This window comes from Astatotilapia calliptera, chromosome 7, assembly GCF_900246225.1.
Source record: "Astatotilapia calliptera chromosome 7, fAstCal1.2, whole genome shotgun sequence".
Taxonomy (NCBI): Eukaryota; Metazoa; Chordata; class Actinopteri; order Cichliformes; family Cichlidae; genus Astatotilapia; species Astatotilapia calliptera.
Genome location: NC_039308.1, coordinates 19,106,646 through 19,131,056, shown reverse-complemented (window position 1 = coordinate 19,131,056; position 24,411 = coordinate 19,106,646). Strand labels below are relative to the sequence as shown.

At 43.2% G+C, this 24,411-nt stretch overlaps 1 protein-coding gene across 4 annotated transcripts; it reads right to left on the bottom strand.

Moving 5' to 3' along the window:
- Positions 1-6,572: 6,572 nt before the first annotated feature.
- zbtb7c (zinc finger and BTB domain containing 7C) lies at positions 6,573-24,067 on the bottom strand. 4 transcript variants are annotated; one of them, XM_026173601.1, is made up of 4 exons: positions 23,936-24,067; positions 8,837-9,570; positions 8,080-8,747; positions 6,573-7,665 (listed from the first exon to the last, which is right to left on the bottom strand). In XM_026173601.1, exons 2-4 carry the CDS (start codon positions 9,548-9,550, stop codon positions 7,044-7,046), a joined length of 2,004 nt encoding a protein of 667 aa, XP_026029386.1. In that variant the 5' UTR covers positions 9,551-9,570; positions 23,936-24,067; the 3' UTR covers positions 6,573-7,043. The 4 variants fall into 4 exon arrangements, with proteins under 4 accessions (XP_026029386.1, XP_026029388.1, XP_026029389.1 ...); XM_026173603.1 differs by having other exon boundaries at positions 8,837-9,567; XM_026173604.1 differs by lacking the exon at positions 23,936-24,067 and adding an exon at positions 15,442-16,960 and having other exon boundaries at positions 8,837-9,567.
- Positions 24,068-24,411: the final 344 nt, after the last annotated feature.

Here is a 24,411-nt window from a genome sequence, read left to right as displayed (position 1 = left end):
TACTGGACCAGATTAAACTATTTGTGATGTTATAGGGAGTTATATCCCATGAAATCCTGGAATTTGTGGCAGATTTGTCAGAAAGTGCCATGTAAGAAAGTCAGTTAGGTAAAGTGTGTAGTAGGTGTTGTCGCTGTCATTTCAAAGTCTTGGTTTGCCAATAGATCAATAGGTTATAGGCATGACAACAACAGCGTTTCACTTATTCCACATGTTGTTACGATGCAGCCTGATGGATTAAATTAATTTTTCATCTTGCAAACTTCTTAAGAATGAAAAAACAGACAAACAAACACCAGTATAACTCTAACATAAGTATTCACAGCATTTCTTGTGATACTCAAAACTGAGTTCAGGTGAATCTTGTTTACGCTTCCAAATGATGACGGAAGTATGATGCTGTGGGGATGTTTTTTGTCAGCAGGAACTGGGACACTGGGGAGCAAAGATCCATGCAGGAATGCACAGAGACATCTTTGATGGCAATCTGCTCCAGAGTACACTTGACCTCAGGCTGGGGCCAAGGGTCATCTTCCAACAGGACAGCGACCCTAAGCACACAGTCAAAGGAGTGGCTTTGGGACCACTCTGTTAAAGTCCTTGAGTGACCCAGCCAGACCCCAGACTTGTACCCAGTTGAACATTTCTGGAGACATCTGAAAATGGCTGTGCACCGATGCTCCCCAAACCTGATGGAGCTTAAGAGGTTCTACAAAGGTGAATGGGAGAAACTGCCCAAAAATAGGAGTACCAAACTTGTAGCATCATACTCACAAAAATTTTAGGCTGTCAGAGGTGCTTTAAAAAAGAATACTTGGGTGCAATCTTTTTGTTTTTAATAGATGCAAAGAATTATGAGCCAACTTCTTTTTTTTTTTTGTCATTTTGTCATCATCATTGTTATTATGATAAACATTTTGAATACCTTCTGGATGCACAATACATAGCAATAGTTGTCGTTTAAATGAGACATCTCTCATTCTCTGTGGTTATCATGACATCATTTTTTTGAAGGAAGTGTTTGAGGTGTTTTGGCAACACCTAGGACAGAAGCGTGAAAGCAGGTATCACAGTAAGAATACCCTTTATCAACACCTAAACTTTACAAAAACACAAAGCACTCATCCATGAGAACTTTATCGTTCAGACCTTGTGCTCAGCTCAGATAATCCGAAGTTTTAGTGGTACACTCTAATCCTGCGCTCTCTCTCTCTGCTTCCTCTTTTGAGCACCACTTTTTGTTTTTTTGTTGGGGGGGTTTTTGCTATGTTTGCTAAACATAACTTAAAATGCTGCTGCTGTCTAACTTCTCTGTAAGACACTTGCAGAAAGACAAATCCTTGCATCGTTGACATCAACAGGTTTGCAAGCATTTTGCGCAAATGGCAGAGAGCATGGTTAGGAAATATAGGTAAAATATTTGCCAGCATTTTCAGCAAAGGTGCCCATTTTAATCAGTGATGTGTGAAATTACCCAGTAAAAGTTAAACATACATACAACATGTAGAGGAACTCCTATAATGTGTCCAATTTACTGAAACATTGTGAAGGTGAATATCCAGTGTGATGTAGAGGGGCTGCCCTGGGGTCACACTGTTGGATATTACACCATTGATCTAGATATGGTCATTATAGTCATTATAGTCAATGATTTTAGATGACTAGAATTTAAACACAGTTTCTTTTAGAATGATTCTGTGCTGAATTCTATCAGCACCCAGATATTTACAGCATGTAGTCACTTTGGACTGACATGAATGGTAAGCTGCTTTCTGATTACGTCATGCGTATTGTTCCTTGTTCTTGAGAAAAAAAAAGTTATTTTTTCAAGGTTCTTTGTATTGAAGGCGTTTCCTCTTTAGTCTCTCAGAATCCCGCAGAGAACATCAGACTGTGTTACCTTCAACAGCCCCTGTGGCCAACTTGTAGCTGCATTGTCAGACTGCTTCCTCAGAGGATGTTCAATTAGAAATGCTTTGTGTGTTTGCAGGCACACACATACACTGTACACGCAGACGCAGCAGGAGTCACTGTGCGTACTACTGCAGGCCTCCGAGGATTATTAAGTTAATAACCAAGCAAAGAGAGGGTGAGGAACCCAGGAAGTCACACCACAGCAGGGCTCACAAAGTCACGCACACACTTCAATAAAGCCACGTTTTACATTGTGACTTACATTTTTTAACCACATTGTTTCAGATCACTAGACAGTATTATAAGCACCAGTGTGATTTTTACAACATCTGTTTGATTAAAAAGGTGTTTTTTTTTTATCTATTCACACAGAATAAGATCTTGCTGCAAAGACATATCCATAAAAAGCCCATCTTGTTCTGATCAACATTTGTATACACTCAAAAACCCAAATATTAGTCACATGGCAGCAACTCAGTGCCTTTAAGCATGTGGACATACTCAAGATAACCTGCTGAAATCGAAAGTGAGCGTCAGAATGGAGGAGAAAGGTGATTTGAAGTGACTTTAAATGTGTCATGGTTGTCGGTGCCAGACTGGCTGGTCTGAGTATTTCAGAAACGACTCATCTCTGAGTTTTTCCCACATAACCGTCTCTTTGCAGAGAATGGTCCAGAAAAAAAATACAAAAATATCCAGCGAGCACCAATTCAGGTCAGAGGAATATGGTCAGACTGCTTCGAGTTTATAGGAAGGCGACAGTAAATCAAATAAGCTCTTGTTGCAATCAAATTGTGCAGATGAGCACAAAGTGTACAAAGTGTGGAACGTTAAAGCAGCAGAAGACCACACCAGGCGCCTCTCCTGCCAGCTGAGAGAACGATAGTGGGCTAAAGTTCACACGAGCTCTCCAAAATTGAACAACAGAAGAGTGGAAAAATATTGCACTTATTTATTATCAAAGAATTTCATGTTTACACATCCAGAAGACACGAAGCCACAGTTGCATTCATTTGGGGTTATATTTCTGATAAACTGATTGAAAGCAAGGATCACATTCACCTTCATTCTCATGTTTCCTGTGTTTTAGTTTCCACCAAATCCTCAGGGAAATTTATGTCCAAGTGCTGCACTCTGTGTTCACCAGTTAGTCGCTAACATTGTCGTCCTTCTTGGTGCTCAGCAGGTGATTCACAGTAGAAATGATGAGAAATAACAGTCGCGTAATTGCCTATAAATAATGCCACATGAGTCTGTCTTTATTCATATCTGACCCATTGTTTACCTTAAATATGGGTCTGAATGTGTTTTCTGGAGTGGCTCTTCATTTCTTTAAAAAGCAGCTGGGGCTGTTTAATGAATGGAGTCAGGTTTCTTTTTGCCTCATTTTATTGTAAAGTTGTATTTATGGACAGATGGATGTTGTGAGCCGTGGGAATCCAAACGCAAGTGTTTGTCTTTTTTTCTCTCTCTTTGTTTATTGAAAGGTTTATAATATCTCTATGCATGTTTAAGGACTGAGAATCTGACTAAACAAGGCCATATAGTATAAAGGCCATGGCAACACATTCAATCAGCACCCTCATTTATCTTTAAAGCGACCTTTCATTTTAACTGGAAATGCCTTAACCTTTGTCGTATTTCCTGGAATAGCCTTCAGCCTCTTCAGGTGGACAGGTCATCGCAGCAGTGAATAGTCATTTACAAAAAAATATACATCAGAAAAAGCTGGCACCATAGAGAGTCTTTGCTCCGTATAAAAGGATGTGGTTTATGTTGTTGAGGCGTGACTCATTTCAAGCATATTTTTGCCAAGATATATTTTACTAAAAGTAAAATAAAAAGAAGAAGAAGGAAGCAAAGAATACCGCTATTTCTGCAAAATTGGTTGATTCAATCACAAAGCTGGTTTTGTTGTATTTTTTCTTACCCCTGAAATAACCTTCAGGCCAACTGTGAGACTTCAACTTAAACCTTTAGCGCCCTCTGGAGGTATTAAGCTGTATCTAGATTTAAAGGCACGCATCAGGCAGCCAATGAGATTTAATTTCCTTAATGAGCCTGTACATGGGTAGAAGTTATTTAAAGCAGCGGAAATGAGACAAGATCGGTAGTTTTGATATCTTACTTAAACATCAGTCTTATTAAATATTACACAGGTTGTATTTTAAAAAGGAAACACTTTTGGATATTCTCTTGATACACATCCCCTTACAGTACCTTCAACCCTCCACTAGAGGTCAGAGCAAAAATATAGAACGATGGAGGGCGGCATGGTGAAGGGAATTTGTACTTGGAAGTCATGAAGAGGCTTTTTGTGAGCTGAGTGTTCTCTTTTTTTATCTTCTTTTATCTTGTGAAAAGTGACAGTACTTTCTCTGTGTTACTCATACATTTAGAGATAAATACTAAAACGACACCTCTGGGAAGGCTTAGACCATAAGGCCAACACAATGAGTTATTACTTAATGCCAAACGCGTCATTAAACTTTAATAAATCAATAATGGATCCTTTTATCTCTTTACAGCCGAGGGATGTATGGGTTTGCTCAAAATGTCATTCATGAGTGAGCTGCACTGTGATTTTGGTGATCTGTTATCAGCGGGTACATTTGCTCACATATTCTAATATGCTGACTTTATCTGGGGTTTTTCTCTGAAAGATTAAAGTTCAGATGAACATATCTAACTGTTAATCTGGTACAGAGGGAGCAGGACGTAGGCCTCTGAGTTTTTGTGTCAGGGGTTAATTAGTGATGTCTCATCCCAGTAACACGTTGAACAAATCCATCAATCACTTCTCAAGCAACACTTTTATAACCTCACTCTGTGCAGTTCACTATTCATCCTGCTACGTTCTCTTTGTGTCTCGATTTCAGTCTCATTAATGACAAATACGTGTTTTATATATACTACTATAGGACTCATATGCTTGACCTCTGCAGGGATATGAACCCGGCATCACAGTAATGCTGCCTACCCATAAAAGCTCCAGCTGAGGAGCTCTGTGGTGTTGTTTGTGTGGGTGTGAATAATAAACAGTGTAGTGGCAGTGGAGATTATAAAGAGCAGATAGCAGATAACAAAGCCTACACTTGATTTACTGGATAAAACTAATTTCGCTCGCCTTTTTTATGCTAATAAAGACATTTAAATTATTGTGTAACTTCTTGGCCACAAGCAGCTTCTATGGCTGTCGTGCCTCCTGAAAATGATGCATAAATAGCACGATTAAAAATTTTGGGCAGGGAGCTTGTAAGCATCCCACCACCACCAACACATTCTTAAGTAGCTAAATGTTAGGGTAATTAAATTGCTTGATATAAAAGTGATGAATGAATGCCTAAATAACTGTGCGACATGAGGGAACTTCTCTGGGTTTAGAGTCTGTGGAGACCTGAACGAGGCCTTCTATAATTACGTTTTATGATCATTTGATGGTAAAGTTATTTATTCATCCATAATTGTGCGGACACACGTTGACACGTGATCCCGTGTTGTCTCAACTATAATCTCTGCCTGCCTTTTCTAAATCTTGTGTTATTCTAGCACTTATGCCAAATACACACCTAATCACTAACTTTTGCTTGATGTAAGCCTAAACCCAAACCCTATGCTAATCTTAACTTTAAGCAACAATTTAGCATGTGACCGAGCTTTCCAGAAACCTTTGCCTGGATCTGGAGAAATAAAATAAAAAATAGGAGTACAAACACATTTGACATAATAAAGACAAGAGCAAAGTTGGGTTGTTTTTTAGTTTTTTTTGCATTTAGTGTCTTTATAAAACAGATTTGCAAAATATAGCCAAGGCTCATTCATTTAAATACGCCATAAATAGCAAGAAAATACTTTCCCATTTCAATTCAAATATTTTTTTGTTACTTCTTTATACACGAATCAGAGCTGAACATTAGACGGAAAAAAAATTATTGATTTCTTGCAGCAGAAACCCCCCAAAACAAACCAAAAAAACCCAAAACCCCCCCAAAAAACAAAACACAAGCATACCGTGTAGCTAGAGCGGCAATCGATTAGTCAGAAATATACATCCTCTGAAGACACGTGGTCATAAACATTAAAACAAAATCTTATTCAAGTCTGAAATATCAAAGCACACATCTTTGGATGGATTTCTCATAGTCTTTTAAGAGCTTTTCTTTTCTTTTTCTTTATTTATTTACTCCTTTATTTTTACAACATCAGCAACAGAACTGTAATTAACACCAGCATGGCCAAAAAGTTTGGATCCATATGTACAATAGTGCAGACAAAAGAGCTTAAATGTGAATAAAGGCAGTGGAGGGATCGTAATGCATCATCGTGTCTCCTAATTAAGTTTTCAAGTGGTCTCCCTTTATTTTTAGAAAACTATAAGATGACAACTAAAGCATCCTAGCACCATAGATGCTTTTATTTGGAGAGCGCTGCCCTTTTTCAACACATAAACCCAACGACTTAAAATAAAAACGTGAAATTGTCTCAGTGAAGGGTTATTTATTGATTTATTAAGCTATATTTCAATTTTCTTTTATGTTAATTAAATCTACTTAATGCCATTTTTGACAATAAATTCCCCCTTTTTATACATTTGCGATCACGTGTTTACATTCTGCATTTTAAAGAAACAAATTTTTCAGTTTCAGAGGAATCTTATCAGAATTTAAAAAATTTTTTTACAGCGTTTTGAATAAATAATGCAAAAAATATACATGTACGAAAACGGCATCCCTCATAAACAGACTGTTTTGCTTCTTTTGAAGGAATATGTAAACATTCACGGGGATGAAGAAATAGACCTTTTTGTCGCCGTCGGCCACGACATCGTGCTGCAGGTACTCACGGGTGCTGCTAATCACATTCATTTAGAAGAGAACCTTCATTAATGTGAATAGTAAGACCTGTGTTGACCTACTGTTTCGTGCAGATGTGACAGAAGTCTGCTTTTTGATTGAATATCTGTTTGCCGTATCAGCAGGCTTCAAGCTATTCATTGACACGTCACTCTCTCTTGCTGTCTCTCTCTCTCTGTGTAAAAGGTGCTTTAGCTTTCTGGAGCAGATGAGATGCAGAGATTAAAGACATTTTCTTTGTCTTTTTTTTTCATTTTGTCTTCTGCAGACCAGTGTTCATTTGGCCGGCTCAGGGATGGGTGGAGCCCGCTCCAGCCTCATGGCCCAGGGGTTAGAGGTCGCAGCATAATATGGAGATTGGGTAAGCACTTCTTCTCCAGCTAGAGCAAAAGCAAACACTCCCCTCTGCCTCCCAGCTCCTGGCTTCTCCTCCTCCGAGATGTGCTTCCCTTCTGCCCGCAGCTCCTCCCTACTCTCCCTGCCGGCAGCGTCCGCGCTCTTAAACCCCTGACCTCTGTTCCCGAGGCCCAGCAGCTCCCCAAGTGCGTGACTCTTGACCCCCTGGTATGCGGGGCTCAACCTGCTCTCCTCGAACCGGTTGGTCGCAGCAGTAGGGGGACACAGGAAGTTGCCGGGGGGCGCTGAACGCCAAGCAGCTGGCTTCCGTCCCCGCCGGGGGCGTGAGATTCGGCAGCTCTGCCGCTTGATGTGTCGATGCAGGTGGTCAGACCGCGTGAAACTTTTGTAGCAGTGTTCGCACTGATACGGACGGACGCCCGTGTGGATGCGCAGGTGATTTTTCAGGTCGTAGTTGTGGACAAACTTGGAGTTGCAGTGAAGGCAGATGTAGGGGCGTTCACCTGTGTGCTTCCGCATGTGGATCTTCAACTTGTCTTGTCTGAGAAAAGAAGAAAACCGCACACTTTCACAAAATGAGAGTAACACATAAATCCTACACCATTGCCCTTTCAGTCATCGAGTTTTACAAGTGACTGATTTACAAAAAAAAAAGCCAACACAGATGATTTCCTTTTAGTGTCAACATTAAAGTTCTGCTCTAAAAATAAAAGTGGAAACTATGCCAAAGTGGGAGGATGTAGGTAAGTGAGATACCACTAATGCAAAAGCAGAGGGGGCTTTCCACTTTACCGTCTTTGATATTCAGATGAGGTGAAAACAGATTAACCTCAGTGAAAAGAGCATGGGGTACTTTTCCGTTAACCCTGCAGTTTACACTCTTTGTATGCTAGATGAAGATGTCAAGATAATGCAAATTGTTAATGTGCAGCAGTTGGGTTTGCTTTCCACATACCTGGTGAATCGTACTTCACAGATTGTGCACATGTATGGTTTCTCCCCTGTGTGTGTCCTCATGTGCCGTGGCAGTTTCCCAGCTCCTTGAATGACCTTGTTGCAGATGGGACATTGCTGTGACGCTTTGGGCTTCATCTTCCTCTCCTCCTCCAGCTGCCAGGGGGGAAACAGCGCACCCAGGTGGGATGCGGAGCTCAGAAAACTCAGGTACGACCGAAAGTCTGCCTCATCCTTAATGGGACCCAGCGGATGACTCTCCGCTGGCACTGACCCTGCGTTCATAGTGCCGTCCAGGTTCGAGCTGACAAACTCCTTCAGCAGTTCGCCTTGGAGCATACTGGGAGGGACTTCATCTTTCATCTCCTCCTTTATGATCTCTCTTTTTACGGCCAGATCAAGGGGTCTGGAGGCTTCGAGTGGTGTGGAGGCAGGGAAGCTGTGGGGGAGCCTGGTTTGTGGTGAAGCCCCCATGTGAGGGTGGTGGGCTGGCTCCAGGAGCTGCTGAGGGAAAGCTGGGAACTCAGCGGCCCACATCGGGGGGTAGAATCCTGGGAGGAGAGGAGAAAAGTTGGACCTCCTGTCCAGTGCTGGCATGCGAGGGTAGAGCCCTTCCTGCAGGAGAGACTCGATGGAGAAATCTTTCAGAGCTCGAGTCTCAATGCTCTCCTGAAACACAAGTTTTAGATACATTAGTTTTAGAGCTTAAATAAGATAAGATTATCAACAAAAACAAGATGATATCCCCTGAATTTCACCTGCTTTCTCATGGTTTCTGGAGACTGCGACTGGGGCGTCTCCCTGTGCAGCCCGAACTGCTGGTGGTACTTAGAGGTGCTCGGAGGTGGCGAATCCTCCATCCCCGGGGGCGTCCGCTCCCCCCTGCTCGTGGAAGACTGGAGCGACCTCTCGCTGATATTGTCCTCTTCTTCCTCGTGCTCATCCTTTCTCGACCCCGCGTCCTCCTCTTCGTCCTCCTCTTCCTCTTCCTCCTCTTCTTCTTCCTCCTCTTCATCTTCCTCCCCTTCCACCTCTCTCCCACCCCCACCGCCACCCCCTCCGCCACCGCTGTCCATGATCTCCAGGCAAACGTTAATGATGCAGGGTATCTCCAGCATCTGAGCTGCATTCAGGATCTCTTTGACGTTTGACGCCGTCACAGTCAGCGTGGACGTGTAGGCGAACTCCAGGATGGCTGTGAGCGACTCTGGAGCCACAAAGTCAATTTCATACACAGCCGCGGCGTGATTGGGATCTCCGCCATCAGTAGTGGCCACTGTGAAGAGCTTCTTGAAGTACTGACTGCAGGCGGCCAGGACGGAGCGGTGGGTGCGGTACTCCTGGTCTTGGACGATGAGGATGACATCGCAGAGCAGCCCGTCGCGACGCTGCTCGTTGAGGCTGCAGAGGACGTCGCTGCTGTGATTTGGGAAGGGGATTCCGATCAGATCCTCCTCTCTGTGGTGGACCATCTTCTCTCTCTTTATCTCTGCTGGTTGTAGAGACAAAAAGCGGTACAAGTGAAACATCTGGTGGCAACTGAAAAAAGATACAAATTCTGAATCGTCACCGAAATTAATTCTCTTATTCTCGACCTGAAACTTTGCTTTTTACTTAAGCGGGGTTACATTTTGACAAGGTTCCCATCATTTATTCTGCGTCTTTATTATTTGTTAATATTTGTTGAATAATGTTTTAGGGAAAAAAAATTGAATCTAATGCACTATTTTTTTTTAATCCCAAAGGTAAGCTACTTTTATTTTCTAATTTAAAAAATAAATACCAGTGAATGGTTTTGATTTTTAATGCAGAAAAAAGTATAAATGCATAATTTAACAACATCAAAAAAGGTATTGAAAAGTATTTTTAAATACTGTTCATTTTTACACTTCAGATTTACTGTGTGTAATAAATGTCTTTGCAAATACTTTGATATACTCATCACAAAAGCTCCTTTGACGCTTTTCTCACAACTGACGTTATAAGAAATCTGAAAATACTTTCAATATTATTACATGTTGTTCAAGAGCCCTTTGGTTTTTTTAATATGGGGGGGATCTTTCAGGAAAAAGCCCACATGCTGACTTGAAAACAGTACACACAAGTGTGAAATATTATGCTGATCGCTTTAAACAGGTCCTGTTTAATTTCCTGTTGGCATTTGATGACTGGTCACATGTACTTTCACTTTGACTTGAAAGCGGTGAATAATAGTTCTTTAAAATCCACAGAGCTGGCTTCTTGCTTCCTGGCCGTGCAAAGAGCCTGCCCTGTAAACTTGACTTGACTCATCCACGTGGATGGTGCAGGATTTAATGAAGGCATGTTAAAGAAAACAACAAAGCGGGGTTCTGAAACGCCGACGCAGAGAGTGCAGCGGTAACGACGGGTGCTGCTGCTGTCACCGGTGACAAGCGGCGTCCATTCATGGGGTGAAGGCTTTCAAAAAAAGCTTTCATATGCGAATAAGGGGAGTCTCTCCGCCGAGGCCGATAGTGTTAACACAATGAGTGACAGTCTAACTTTATTAAAATATACTGTAGGCATGCTTGTTTGCGTGCCATCTGTGCAGCAAAAGCAACAAGTGGTAAATACAGCATGTCTCATTTCGAGCAAACATCACGTTGGGTAATATTTATTCTTGAATGTGTTATCATCATTTCTTGTTGCAAGTGTGTGAGTTAGGGAAGCCCATCATTTTAATAAGTCCTAAAGCGGTTCTTGATTTTTTTTTCTTTCTTACTTCTTACTTTTCAATTCGAAACTGGGTGGTGTGATAAAAAAGTGTGTGAGAGACGTTCTGTGATAGCGCTTATAACGTCCATCCCTCTTGTCTGCGTCTATCAGATATGAAAAAGAGGCAAGCCGATACGTTCATCGGAACAATACTGTGTGTGTGTGTGTGTGTGTGTGTGTGTGTGTGTGTGTGTGTGTGTGTGTGTGTGTGTGTGTGTGTGTGTGTGTGTGTGAGAGAGAGAGACTGGGATGTGGTGAGAAGTGGAGAAAACGACAAAAGAGGTCAGATTGTACTCTAGATACTGTATCCTGTCAAAATGCTTACTTGCAGTCTATCCTCACTCATTTCACTTATAACGCGGTGCCTGAAAAGCCTGATATATAGCACGTTATTGTCTAAACGCACAGATGAATCTCTTCTCGGTCTGCTCTCTTTCTTCACATTTTCCACTCCACAGCTGCCTGAGCTCCCACCTGTTGATTCACTGTACTGTTGTTTACAGTTCTAGTGATCAAACCTCCGCTGGCAGGGTGCTCATTCATTCACATCTATGAATAGAGCTCAAACTTAGCCATCCGCACTTGGTGGTCACTGGAGGCATGTGTAGATAAATACTTTGAAGCAGCCCCACACACCACAGCTGCATTGTTGACTGAACCGAAATGGGCCAGCTCTGAAGCCACACACACACACATACAGACCCAAGTGTCTCACTTTCTTGAGCTTCCTGCAGTGAATCACGCCAGAAGTAAAAAAAAAAAAAAAATGGAAAAACAAGGAGAAAAAAAAACTATTTCAGAAAAAATCCCCAAGTTCACCTGCAGGTGTACAATTCAGGTACCTTACCAATCTTACATGTAGTTTATTCTTGTCGATCTTGTTGCTAGGGAACTGTTGCCATGTTCGTGCCATTGATACAGTGTGGACATAATTAAAATGTCTATAGAGGAGGTGGCAGTGTAGGATATATGTCCGCAGGCACGCACGCCGGCCTCGATGCGACAGTGAAAGTTACAGTGAGCTGGGGGGGCAGAGCTGTTTGATTGGCGATTTGCAAAATGGAAATGATGATGAGGATGTATGCAGCTCACACCACAACTTTACACTTTTACAAGGAATAGAAGTTTTTTTTTTTATTGTATTCCCACGCCATGTGCACAACCTCCCTAAAAGTAATAACCTGGCCTGGGCAAAAAGGTGAGAGAATCTCCAGCAGGGAGAGATCAGATGGCCCTAAAAGTTCCCTAACAGGTTGCACAAACACCAGCGGAGGGGCCCCTCCCTGCGACAGCCTGCCAAGGCAAACAATAGTGCAGAGCTTGGAACAACACTGAGTGGATAAGAGCAGGAGAAAACGACTGGGAGGGCCTGGCGAACTCACTGTCTCGCATTCGTTTTTTTTTTTTTCTCCTTTTCTTTTTTTGCTCTCGACCCATCCCACCCACTCCTGGAACTATGGGACACGTGCTGCTGTTGCTGTTTGTTCACCCACTGAACCGACGAGTGCCACTCCCCTCCCCGTTCCCACTGTTTGCCTGCCACTAGCTAGCACTAGCTCTTAGCGGCCGGCCCCTAATTACAATGTGGAGAGGATCTAAGGAGGATGTGCCACATAGACAGGGAGGGGAGGAGGGCACCGCTTTCCCACCACAAGGTCCTGGAGCGACATTTCATCAGCCAAACAAGTCTTAGCCCTTTAGACGCACACGCAACACCCCACCCACCCATCAAGGGGAGCGAGGGCGGCGACGCCTTGAGAAAGGGCACAAAGTGACTCGCCTTCTGTCCCCTTTTCAAACCAACTTCAAGTTATTAGCAATAAAGCTCAACTCGGTAAGTAGTCGTCAGGTTTAACAACCTGCCATAATGAGATGGCTGGATTTTTTTAGTGAATTAAAAAACAAAAAACAAACAAATTTTGTTTTTGATTAAAACTTTTAGCACCTGTCACAATTGCATCACCGCTTTAAAGGAAGAAGTTCCAAGTGTGGGGAAAAAAAAGTTCACACGAGTTTACTAAACTCATTTACTAAACTGACCTCTAATAAAGGCTTTTCCGTCTCCCTCTCTTTCTGCCTTCCTGTACTGGCCAGCATCTCCTCTCATGCCTCACTTAGTCACCAACACTTTCAACTCAGCACTCCCGCCCCAAATTATGTGTCACCTCCATCCAGTGTCGTCTTTCTCCCGAGAACTTCATCTGCTCTCCGGGCACTGACCACCAGCGCCACCTCCTCCTAATGATTCTCCTCTTCTTCCTCTTCCTCCTCACCACCTCCTCCTTCTCTTCCTCCACCTCGCTCTGTCCGTGTTGCAGCTGTATCATCATTATGCCTAGAGTAGAGTGGCTAACTTGTCCCCAAACCTGACTGCTCAGGCCACAAATCACCAGCTAATGTCCATCTCAAGCCTTGTGACGGGCAGACGCTCATTTGGCCTGTGCGCTCCAACACCCAGTGCCTAGTTTATTCCTGTCAGGCCCGTTCATCCACCTGACCCCCATGCTAAATCACCAGCCGCCAGAGTTTACCCCTGTCACCGACTGCCCATAGCAAACACCTGCGAAACAACTGTCACAGGTGGACAATTGCACAGCCAATAATTTACAGTATTGACAGCCAAAATTCACCCCCCTTATTAAGGGAAGACATTCATTTGACCTGCTGTGTAAACTAGTCCATTATCGCCAGTGAAACAGCAGTGCACCTCGAGGAGACACTTCCATGGTTAGTGTTAGTTTTGAGCCTCTAGGCCGCATGAAGGGGGGGAGATTTTTATATTTTATCTTAATTGCTGTCAATTAGAGAAGGTGAGGAAGGAGGACACAATGCCAGTTAAACTTCATGACTGGGGCTTTATTTTCTCTTTGCAGTAATGGTGAAATGTCAGGGTCAAAATCCGAGTATTTAAACAGAAACCGCTGCTTATTTGGAACAGTCAGCGCTTTAGGAATTAGTGTGTGTGTTTTAACAAAAGCACAGAGGGGTTTTTTTTAAGTATTGTTAGCATTTAGGTTAAAAAAAAACCCAACTAAACAAATAAACTTTTGAAGCTGTGCACTTCAAAGTAACTTCAAACTACAGATTCACAGTCAAATGCATAAAGTGCCATTAAATACAATGTTATACTGCATTGCTCACTTAATTAATTCAGAAAGTCTGCAGTTATTTGTACCTTTGGCTAGCGCTCAGCCTTGACTGATTAAAAATGAATGATTCATTTAAAGTTAACACTGGACCTGATCCAAGGTCAGTTCAAATCGCACGGCTCCTTAAAGCGCCTCTTTGCGCTAAATGTCATCTCTCGAGCCTTTCAGGGGGGCCCACAGTTACCCGCCTCCGTCTCAGTCACCCCAAAAGTTTACTTTATTGCCAATAAAACAAGAAAGATTTTCAATCACACATATTCAGCTTGAAATAATGGACAGTTTCTAAATCTCATCTGATACTTTCTTCAGTTTGGCCTGAGGAAAGACCCCCAAAAATGAGCAGAGGAAGTTAAAACCCAAACCACAAGTAAGGATGGTACAGTATAAAATGATCATTACAGCATTTTTTTTTTAAAAAGTTGTTTCAGTTTTCCAGTTTGCAGTTATTCACATTTATTTGTATTTTTAAAAGTCAGGCTTTTTAAACTTTACACTTAAACAGGATAATATTGAGTGTCTTTACTAAGCTACACACTGGCAGGTAAAGCTTAAAAACTGATTGGATTAATTGAGATATGATTAATAAATCATTAAGCAGACTTTTAACATAGTGTGTAACTGCATGTAGTTTACCACCAGCACGTCAGCATTACAGCACAGCCTTGTTTTGCATCTCTGTATGCCGCTGAATAATGCTTTCTAAAATGTGCTGGTTGTAGGCAACTGTATTTACATTTTGTTCTGTTCAGTTGGCTCCAACAAAGAATTTGATGTAGAATAAAAAAAGAAGACCAGAAACTTTAAAAACAGCGGCGAGTAAACAGTTACAAGAGCACTACGGGTCACTGCTTTTTGTAACTTTATGAGCTAAGAGGTCTTATAAGCTGACTTGCTGTAAACAATCATTTACAGCTCAGCCTCAAATCCATAACATGTTTTTTTTTGTCTATTTTGTCTGTGCTCTAAAACATGCCCCCTCCCTGCTTTTTAAAAAAATTACCTGAGTATTTGTGGATTTAACGGAGAGTGTCATATAGATACAGAAACTGTAATGTGTAATTACTTTTGGAGACAAAACACGCACTTAAGTCCACCGAAACTACTATGTTTGGCATTTCCAAGATGTGTTGTGATGCTATAAATGTCTGCGCTATTTCCAGCATCTTTACGGCACAGTGTTTACACTGCACAGCCCGAATAATGACACGAGTCGTTAAGTGGTTTTATTGACCTGTTTGCACCTTTTCGGGCCTTTATGGTCTAAAGCGCTCATTTGAAGTGATGCACACAACCCAAAAGTGCAAGCTGATTCACACGGGCGCACACACACACACACACATCCTCTGTAATACTCAGAAATGATTACACACACACACCCATGTGGATGTTCCACAAGTCTGACATCCAAATAAATTTGCACATGTCTTGATACGTTCCCCCAGCATTCCACAGATTTCAGCAGGCATCACCTACCGTACCTTCTCTTTCTCAATTCCTCTCACGTGTCTTTGTATTTCCAGACTACTAAGAAGCTCCGCTGCTCCTCACTTGACCTCTCAGCATAGCTCTCTTTAATTGAAACACAGCTGCCTCGCTCTTTGCCCGTCTGTCAGTCAGTCCATTCACAAGCTCCTCACACTAGATTCAGATACCCATTCACAAAAAAAAAAAAAAACACCCCAGGAAGGAAAAATATCCAATGAAGGGAAGCAAAGCAGCGCAGCAGAGGAGAGCAGAGAGCGATTCTTGGGTTTGTCTGTGTAGCCGAGTGGCTGGTGTGGAGTTTAGAGTCAGGCAGGCTCACTGTTGTGTGTGGCTCATGTAGGACGAGCGAGAGAGTGAGAGGAAGAAGGGAGGGAGGGCAGCAGCTCTGCGCTGTGGAGATGTCGCACCACTAGTTTTTATAGCAGGGTGGGTAGCTGGAAGATAATAATACCCCATCCTCCTCCACAACACAAGTTTAAGCGCAGTGTGTAATAAGCCCATGGCGCAGACACCCTCTGATTTAGGTCAGACAAAATGAATTTTTAGTTGTGTTAGAGTGGATTTTGGTAGAAAGGGACCGGGGCAAAAGAAACCCGAAGGGGTTGTTTGGGGAGACTGAGGGAGGGTAAAAATGGAAAGGAGAAAGAGAGGGAGCGAGAGACAGAGAGAAAAGTTGGGAAAGCGTTTTGTGCACCTCTGTTGGTGAGTCTCAGACTGAGATGAGGAGAAGCAGAAATGCAAGTGGAACTTAAATCAGGTTAGTTTTATTCCCACACCTGCTCTTTTCTATTCTATTAAAAATGAAACTTGAAATAAATCTAAAGCTATTTCCACAGGAAGCCACACACTGACCCCACCTTAGAGAAATACTGATAGCAAGAACTGACTAGTTTCTGGAAAAAGAACCTAATAAATCAACCTATTTTGACCTGAGAGACTTCTGCATAACCCCGTTAAACTAGCTGATTCAGTCAGTGGCGTTAATTTGAAAGGCTGTATTATTTAAAAGCTGTCTGTATCTGAGACAGAATTAGACCACAAACGCGACAAAAGAGAAAAAATACCACAAGCGTCTGTTTACAGACCTTTTATTTTCTCTCTCTCTCTCTTTCTCGCTTTGTCGAACCGTTGTTTCAACTAAGTTTCAGAAACCCGGCCGTGAAGAGCAGACGGCCAACGTTAGAGTCCTGTTTTGAGTCAGAAAGCGCCGAGGCAGGGTAACAGTTGGCGAGCACCACCACGTCAGTCTGTGGAGAGGAGGAGGAAGTTCATGCAGAAAAAGGTGTAGAAATAAGCCATTCTGTAAAGGCTCGAGCACAGAGGAGGAAACTCGGTTCGGCAGAAGTTTTGAGGAGATGTTAAACTTCAAGACGAGATTGCCTGTTAAGCTCCTTTCTGTGTTGAGTCAGATGTTTGTGATGGCAAGACGGAGGGAAAGAAAAAGGGAGAACAAGTGTTTCCTTTGCCTTTGCTTTCACACACGCGCACACAAGCCAAATGTTATGACAAAGCACATTCACAGTGTCGAAAAAGCCATTGGGTTTTCCTGTGTGACATCATTAAACCACACCCTTTGTCATACTTCACTGTTTTTATTCGTATAAGTTTTACCGCCTAAGCAATATGAGAGAGAGCGGCAGTCTTGCTGTTTAAAGGCAGCAAGCGAGATCCGAGCAGATGTTCGTCCACGATGGTAGAGCATGCAGCGAGCCATTGTTTTCCTGGTGGCTGCTGGACCTTCAAATCTACTAAAATATTTCTGACCGACCGTATATCATAACCGACAATCAGACAGTGAAAGGAGTCAAATTGTGTTGAGTTAACCTCCACAAACAAGTACACATCAGAGCGTACATCAGACTATGCTATGCCCACTTCCACTTGGGGAAAAAATGGACCAAAGCAAACCGCAGCCCATGCCCACGGTGGTTTACACTGTTTTGTACAGGGTGAGAGCCCAGGCCAGTTCGCATTGGCATCTAGTATATATAAACAGGGTAAGCCACTAACTGCTAGCAGCCCAGCCAGACGGCCAGAAAAACAGCGTTTGTCTTCCTAAAAAGTTCGACTATCTGTTCTAAACACGCCTGCTGCCGTCACAGCAGCGCTCTGTAAGTGGTACCTGTGCGTATTGCTTTGTTCTAAACTCGGAAGAAAAAAAAGCACAAAAAAAGAAGTGCAGGCTTTTGAACTGCAGATTGAAAACAGTCATCTCGTGGCGCTGACATGCAATTTGTTAAACACAGATTTGCCATGCAGCTCTGTGTTTGGTGACAAAACTTCACAAACGTCTATGGCAAATTAATACGCAGCTTAATTTAAAGGCCTTTAAAACTGCTCGTACAATCTCAGCTCTGCCTTTCTTTCTTTTCAGGACAACCTGAACATGTTATATGACTTAAATCAGAAAATCTGGTGAGAAATGTGCATTAAGGCCAAAAAAAGTGCATCTTCATCCCATATGCAGCGACGAGTTTAATTGGCTTAATCACAAAATAACATAAGCTATTTTTAACTGCTGTGCAAATAACAATCAAACGTTTTTTCTGTGTCTCTCAGTCTTTTGTGTTTCTCTAAGCTAACAACTCATTCCTCCTCCCCTTTCTCCAGGAAAAAGCGGTGGATCTTGCCGCCTGCTCTGTGCGCGCTCACAGTCATGAGGGCTGAGTAAGAGTCATCTGTTTTGTCTGTCCGTCTCTCTGACTGGTGTGTCAGTGTACCTGTTTACTGCCACCTGCTGCTCCCAGCAAGATACACATACAAGGGCACCAGATTGGCACTTTGGATGGGGGATGGGGTGTGAAGCATCATTACATAAAGTTGATATCATGAAAACTTTGGTGCTATACTCAGCTTGGCCTTCTGTGCAGACCATAAACACGGCAGTCCGATTCTTAATACTAAAATTGGCTCTTTTTGGCACGTCTGAGAAGATCTCATCAGCATCTCAGATGGTCTCGTAGCAGCACAGCAGCCACGTATCACAGAGTGAATTTTTACATGTGCCACTGGTATGAAATAGTGTGATCCTAGACTGCTGCTTTTTAGTTCGCCTTGTTTGGCAAACAGGGCCCTGCCTCCGCCACCTAGCGTTTAGGTAGACGCTTCTCAAACTAGCTGCAAAGAGGTATTACAAGGATGCCTGGAGAGTTGAGGCTGTCTTATGGACGCACTTTGGTTCTGAATATCTGCTGGAATCACTTTTTCTTAAGTGTTCCCAAAAGACATTCATATTGTTTCATCAAGTTGCGAATATGCCAAACTGACTAAAGTAGCTGCATAAATATAGATTTCACCTCCACAAAAGTGACCGACCACTTTCTGATGGGATAAATGTGAACTCTGACCTGAAAGGGGGTCTGTAAAGCAGTTCTGGATTCTGACTTTTCAAGAAGTACTTATAACTGCTAAGAATCAGTGTTAAAATGCAGCAGTATACACATAGCCCACGAGCGTGCTAAAACAGTTCAGGGACAAGCTCAGCTGACCTTCCCAGGATTAATAAAAACTGTAGAGGCAGACAAACACGACCGGCCAAACTCATACTTTGACTCTGAAGCCAGGTGTGGCCTGGTGTGGGAGAGAAGCAGGAAAGGGAGGCATTCACTACCCCCACTCCTCTTCCATCCAGAGATAGGGCATCGCAGCAGCCTCCCAGGTCTAACATCCCTTGCCTCAAGTGCCAAGGACAGCCAGGCACTTGGAGATGCAATGTTGATTAAACACAAAGGGAGGGTTGAATGTGTTCAAACCCACTGCAAGCTCTGCCTCGCTCACTCGCAGACAAACATTCACAGAGATACACACCCATCTGTCATTGCACTGAGGTCATTAGAACTCACCTTGGAGCATGCCATTTGGGTGAGTGAGACGAGGGCGTTTCCTGTCTGCTGACCTGTCTGTTTTGGGCTTTAACTTTCTCCCATTGGGCCTTCTTTTCAAACAGCCTAATAAATATGGGAAGCTTTGCCAGAAGGGAGGTAAAGAACTGCAAGTACTCAGTGAAAGTCTCACACAGTTGGCTGCACTCCTTTGTATGAATCCACTGAGTGTTTTCTTAAAGGTAAATTTGATCATTCGTCATGTTTGAGGCCGCTTTTTTGAGAAGAATGTATTCAAGGCGTAATAATCCCAACAAAATGTACAAAGAGTCATGGCCCCGCTAGCGCAATTTGACTTCAGAATGGGTTTTGTTGTGTTTGCTGGATTGGTTTGGTGTCTGTATTTTTGTGTGAGCGTTGTGTACGTGCGTGTTTCGCGAGGGTCGTCAGGTGAATGAAGACAACTCCTTACGGTGATAACGAGAAGGAGGCCAGCCTTGGTGGGACAGCCTCTGTCTGCCCTCAGGTATTGTGTGTATGCTGTACGCATGTTTGTGTGTGTGTGTGCGAGTGTGAGAGAGAGAGCATGTGTACGTGTGTGTGTCAGCAAGAGAGCCCTCGGGCACTCTGGCACCTCCTAATTAAAACCAGTCAGGCTGCAGGGCAGGGGAGACAGATGCCTGTCATGGAACACACACACATGCACACACACACATGCACGAGGTGGCGGACCGCTGTGAACCGCATGCACACTGGCAAAATACACAAGCTCGATGCGCAGGTCAGCTATTTTTGGAGGCGAACCCAATTTCATCCCACCCACTCAGGTATCACAGCAGGTAACTAATCTGTGACAAAACACAAGCAGAACTTATAAAATGATCCACACACGGAAAGCAAATATTCTGAGATAAAGAACGTTGAAATCTGCATGGACGGGGTTAAAATTAATTTGACTAATCCGGTTAGAAAACAAAAGACAGTGAGCGATGTCTCATTAGAGTTATTTCGACCTGAAACCTGCGTGTTTGTGTGTTTGGCAGCTTAAACTCAAACGCTCTCTCTTACGAAGTTGTGAACCACAGTGGCCTCTAGACTGACACATCTCTGTTTCTCCCAAGCACAGAGTGAGGCATAATTGTTCTGTGTGTGTGTGTGTTACCTGCGAACTCTGTCACATTTTATCTCCCAGTGAAGCACCTCGAGCTGCAGGCGACTACATATAGTACTTAGCAGGCTAACTGCTGTTTGTCTGGGGTAGGTGGGTGGATCAAGGCATGTTGCTCTCCTTTCTCTCCCAGTGATTAGATAGCATAAGCAGGCCAGCTAGCCTAACCCACACACTCATGTCTCTAAAACTGCCATCCAGCCCTGCTTTCTCTCTCACTGCCTCTCACACACAGGTGGGTGGACCCACTTATTCAACCCAGATCTTTCTTTTAGACATTATGAAATCACGCTCTCTTTTTTCCTTCTCCTCCCTTTCTTCTTTTCTTCATCTAACTCCCTGATGCTGAATGACACGCGGCTCTATGCTCTATATGTTTCCCCGCACTGTACGTGCGGCTGTTCTTCGTTTTCTAATTTACCAGCCAGTCATTTTACCCGATTGCCAAACTGCCGAGAGCCAATGCCTTTCTTTGTGCTTGTCGCCAGGTTAAAGCTAGGTGGGTTGCTAGTGGTTACAGGGGCCCTATTTTGTATTATCTAGGTAACATTCAGGAAACACCCACAAATTGTATGTGAAATGCTTCACTGCGCAACCACATTACAAATTGCGGCTGCCACTGACATTTCAGATGTTGAAATGTATGACAAAAATATTTCTCTGATGACTATGACCCTGCTAAGGAATGCATAAAAAAACCACTACAAGACACTCTGTGATTTAGTAAATACAAAGCAACTGTTGCATTATTAATAGAAGTTCATAACATGAAACAAGTTTCTGTGTGATCGAGTTTGTTTTTGCAGTTTTGCGAGACCTTTCAGATAAAGCACAGACACACACAGCTCAAAAGTAAAGCGATATATTTATGTAAAGCAGTAATAACTTAAAGGAACCCAAATGCCTTGATTATGTTGTTTTTGAAGAGTTTAGTGTCAGGGTAGGTGGTGAGCAGGAAGTGTGAGGCAAGAGGTGTTCCCAGGAAGTCAAAGTGTGCGAGTATAATCGGTCGGTTTATTATTTTTAAGAAAAATACTGGATGTGGAGATGAAAAGGAGGAGCACTGTAAACGGAAAGATGGGATATAGCTTGAAAAGCAGAGGGTGTGATCGAGCCGACCCCTGGGAGAGAAAGGGCCCACCTCCCTCCCCCCGGCTGCTTCTGTCGTTGGAGCCAGGCGCTGTGTTTCGTGAGGAACGCAAAAGTACACAAATCCCACAGAAGGAGCTTTTTTGGCAGGGCTTGGGCCTCCCACCCACGGCAGCCTCTTCAAGCCTCCTCCCATCCTCTATTCATCTGTGAGGGGCGGCTTACTCACCCAGCCCAACTCTACACACACACACACACACACACACACAGAGAAAAACACACACACACAACAAAACCTGGACCTCGATCCTACGGAGGAGGGCGGACACGCACGCGTGCACACAAAAATGGCTCCTCTGCCATTGTAGACATGCAAACACACGCAGCACATTAACCTGAACACAAGTTTTTGCGGGTATGCGTCTAACAGATCAGGTTTTTTTGGAGGGCGTTTTTTTGTCCTCTCTGCTTTCTGAGCAGTTTTCTTAAAGAAAAAGAATCAGATTCAGGACAGCTGCCGTGATGACATCTGTGTCACAGAAGGTTAGCATCAGATTGTGTATCCCTGTGTGGATGCTGTTACATGGGCATGCCCACATGCTGTCAGGTGGGAAGAAGGCGTGCGGACTCATTCACCGTCAGTCTCACAATGAACACATTGCATAATTCTTCAGATGTGAAGCCGCGTCTTCATTCATTTTGACAAATTGATTCAGGGCTGTTAAAATCTCTTAGTCAAGCACTTTTTGTGCCCTTACACGCCGGCTCGCTAAGCTAACCGGCTTGTCGTGATCTGCACGGCATACTGTAGGTGAGATTATACAAACACCGGCTGAAATCTGTCCCGGGTAATGTTTGTTAAACACAGCCGACGTAAGCGAGGCCCTGCAACAAAAGACAAGCGAGGATCAGGTTCAAATCACTAATCCTAGAGAGAGAAAGAAGCAGACGTGGAGCTGTAGTCAGACGAGAATAGGTGTGGTAGCGTCTACTTGATTTTATCCCCATCTAACCTCACAGCAACAGGAAAGAAAGCTCTGTAAGGTTGTTTTTTTTTTTTTAAATTAACAATGATGGCTGATAAGCTTTCAAGCTGATATCTTCTGTACATGCTGCTTTATTGTATTTGAAGTTTTGTTTTGCTCACATTCCCTTTATCATCTCGCACCGCATTTTGAGGAAGCGGCTCATTTTCTAATTTTCCATTCATTTTCATACGATCCATCTAGTTCTCTGATAAACGGAAACACACTGCGTATCTAAATTGAGAACCTGGTGATAATAATGTGGTTCGTGAGCTGTGAAGCTGCTTTAGACCACAGCTGCCTGTTTTTAGGTCGGTACTGGAAACTGAGATCCTTTGTCATAACCTGTTGATTAAAACCACCGCTCGTTTGTACAGTATTTGAAGCATATAGTGCATAATTGCAAGGTTTTTTTCAAATCAGCCGAAGGTTTTGCATTCGCCACTTCAGTTAGGACCATGCCAGCCTTACTAACACGGAAAGCAGGACAGTTGACATCTCGCACAATGATTCAGTCGTGTCGTCTCAAGAATACTTCAGTACCTTGTTACAGTATCGCGTATAACTGCCCTGTAATGATACTCTTGAAGTTATTCGTGGCATTTGATGAGGAGTCACAGGAAGAGTGAAAGAAATGTGAATGTCACACCTCTGCCCCCACATCTGTTGCACAGAAGCTAAGATCGCTCTAAAACGCGAGCGGTGATTAAACGGACTCCTGCCGGACAGATGTTAACCCATGTGTCCGATCGTCTTGTTATTACTTCGTCAGTTAGAGGCATTGTATGATCAGGCTGTGCTCGGGCCGATCGTACAGTCGCAGATGCGAGATTAAAGTCACGTGCAATCAATCTTCGTGTAGTTCTACAAGCTGCTACTACAACAAAAACAAGTAACAGTAAAAAAAAAAAAAATGATATCAGTCTTTCAATCTGTTCCAGCTCTGTCATGCTTTCACTTGCTTCCTCCCTTGGTGTGCGGTTGCTGTTTGAAAGGGGGAGTCTTTTCACTCACTGTGTGCACATCTGTTGCGAGATATGCACAGAGAAAAGTTTCTGCATAGCTGAGCAGTCTATTTTTTTTACATTTTTTTAAACATATATATTCCATCGTGAAAAGTTTGAAACATGGAGCAATTTGCAATTTTAAATGGGTCGCACAGAAGAGCCCGATTCTGCAAAAGGTCAGCCATCCGTTAGTTTGATTCTGGTGCGCAGGAGGTAGCCGGCAGCTTGTGTATGCTTTGAACTTTTTTGTTTTGTTTTTTTTGTCAGAACAGAGAGAAAATGTGAACCTCACTTTACGACTTTTTCGATGATGACAAATGATAGCGTGACAGAGAAAAGAGCAGAAAAGTGAACAGAGACAGCGAGATGTTACTGACCTTTTAAGAAGAGAAGTTTTGATTTCAGTTCCTCTCTCACTCCCTGTCAGGAAACACAGCACTGTCTCAGCACTGGCAGACTTGTGAAAGTGAGAGCAGGCACGAAACACACTCAAATTTGCTCTGAAGGTGTGTCCGTGATTTGGGGGAGTGAAAAGGTACCGCTCCACGAAGCGGTTATCTAAGAAACACAACAACAAAAAAAAAAAAACTGCTACACCCACCAGCCTCAGCCAACACCCCTCCCTCCGTCTAAACCAAAACTATTTGGCAATGTTCCCTACAAGTCCACCTGTGCTTAGGGGAGGGGAGTGACACACACTCTAACACTAAAACAAGCCAAGCCTAAAAACCTGCTTGCACGTTTGACTGGGGTGGTATGATTACAGCTGAGAAATGACAGAGCTTAGCTGTGGTGCTGACTAGAGCTGAGAGAGTGCTCTTGGGCCTGACCAGTGCCTGAAGGTCTCGAGCCC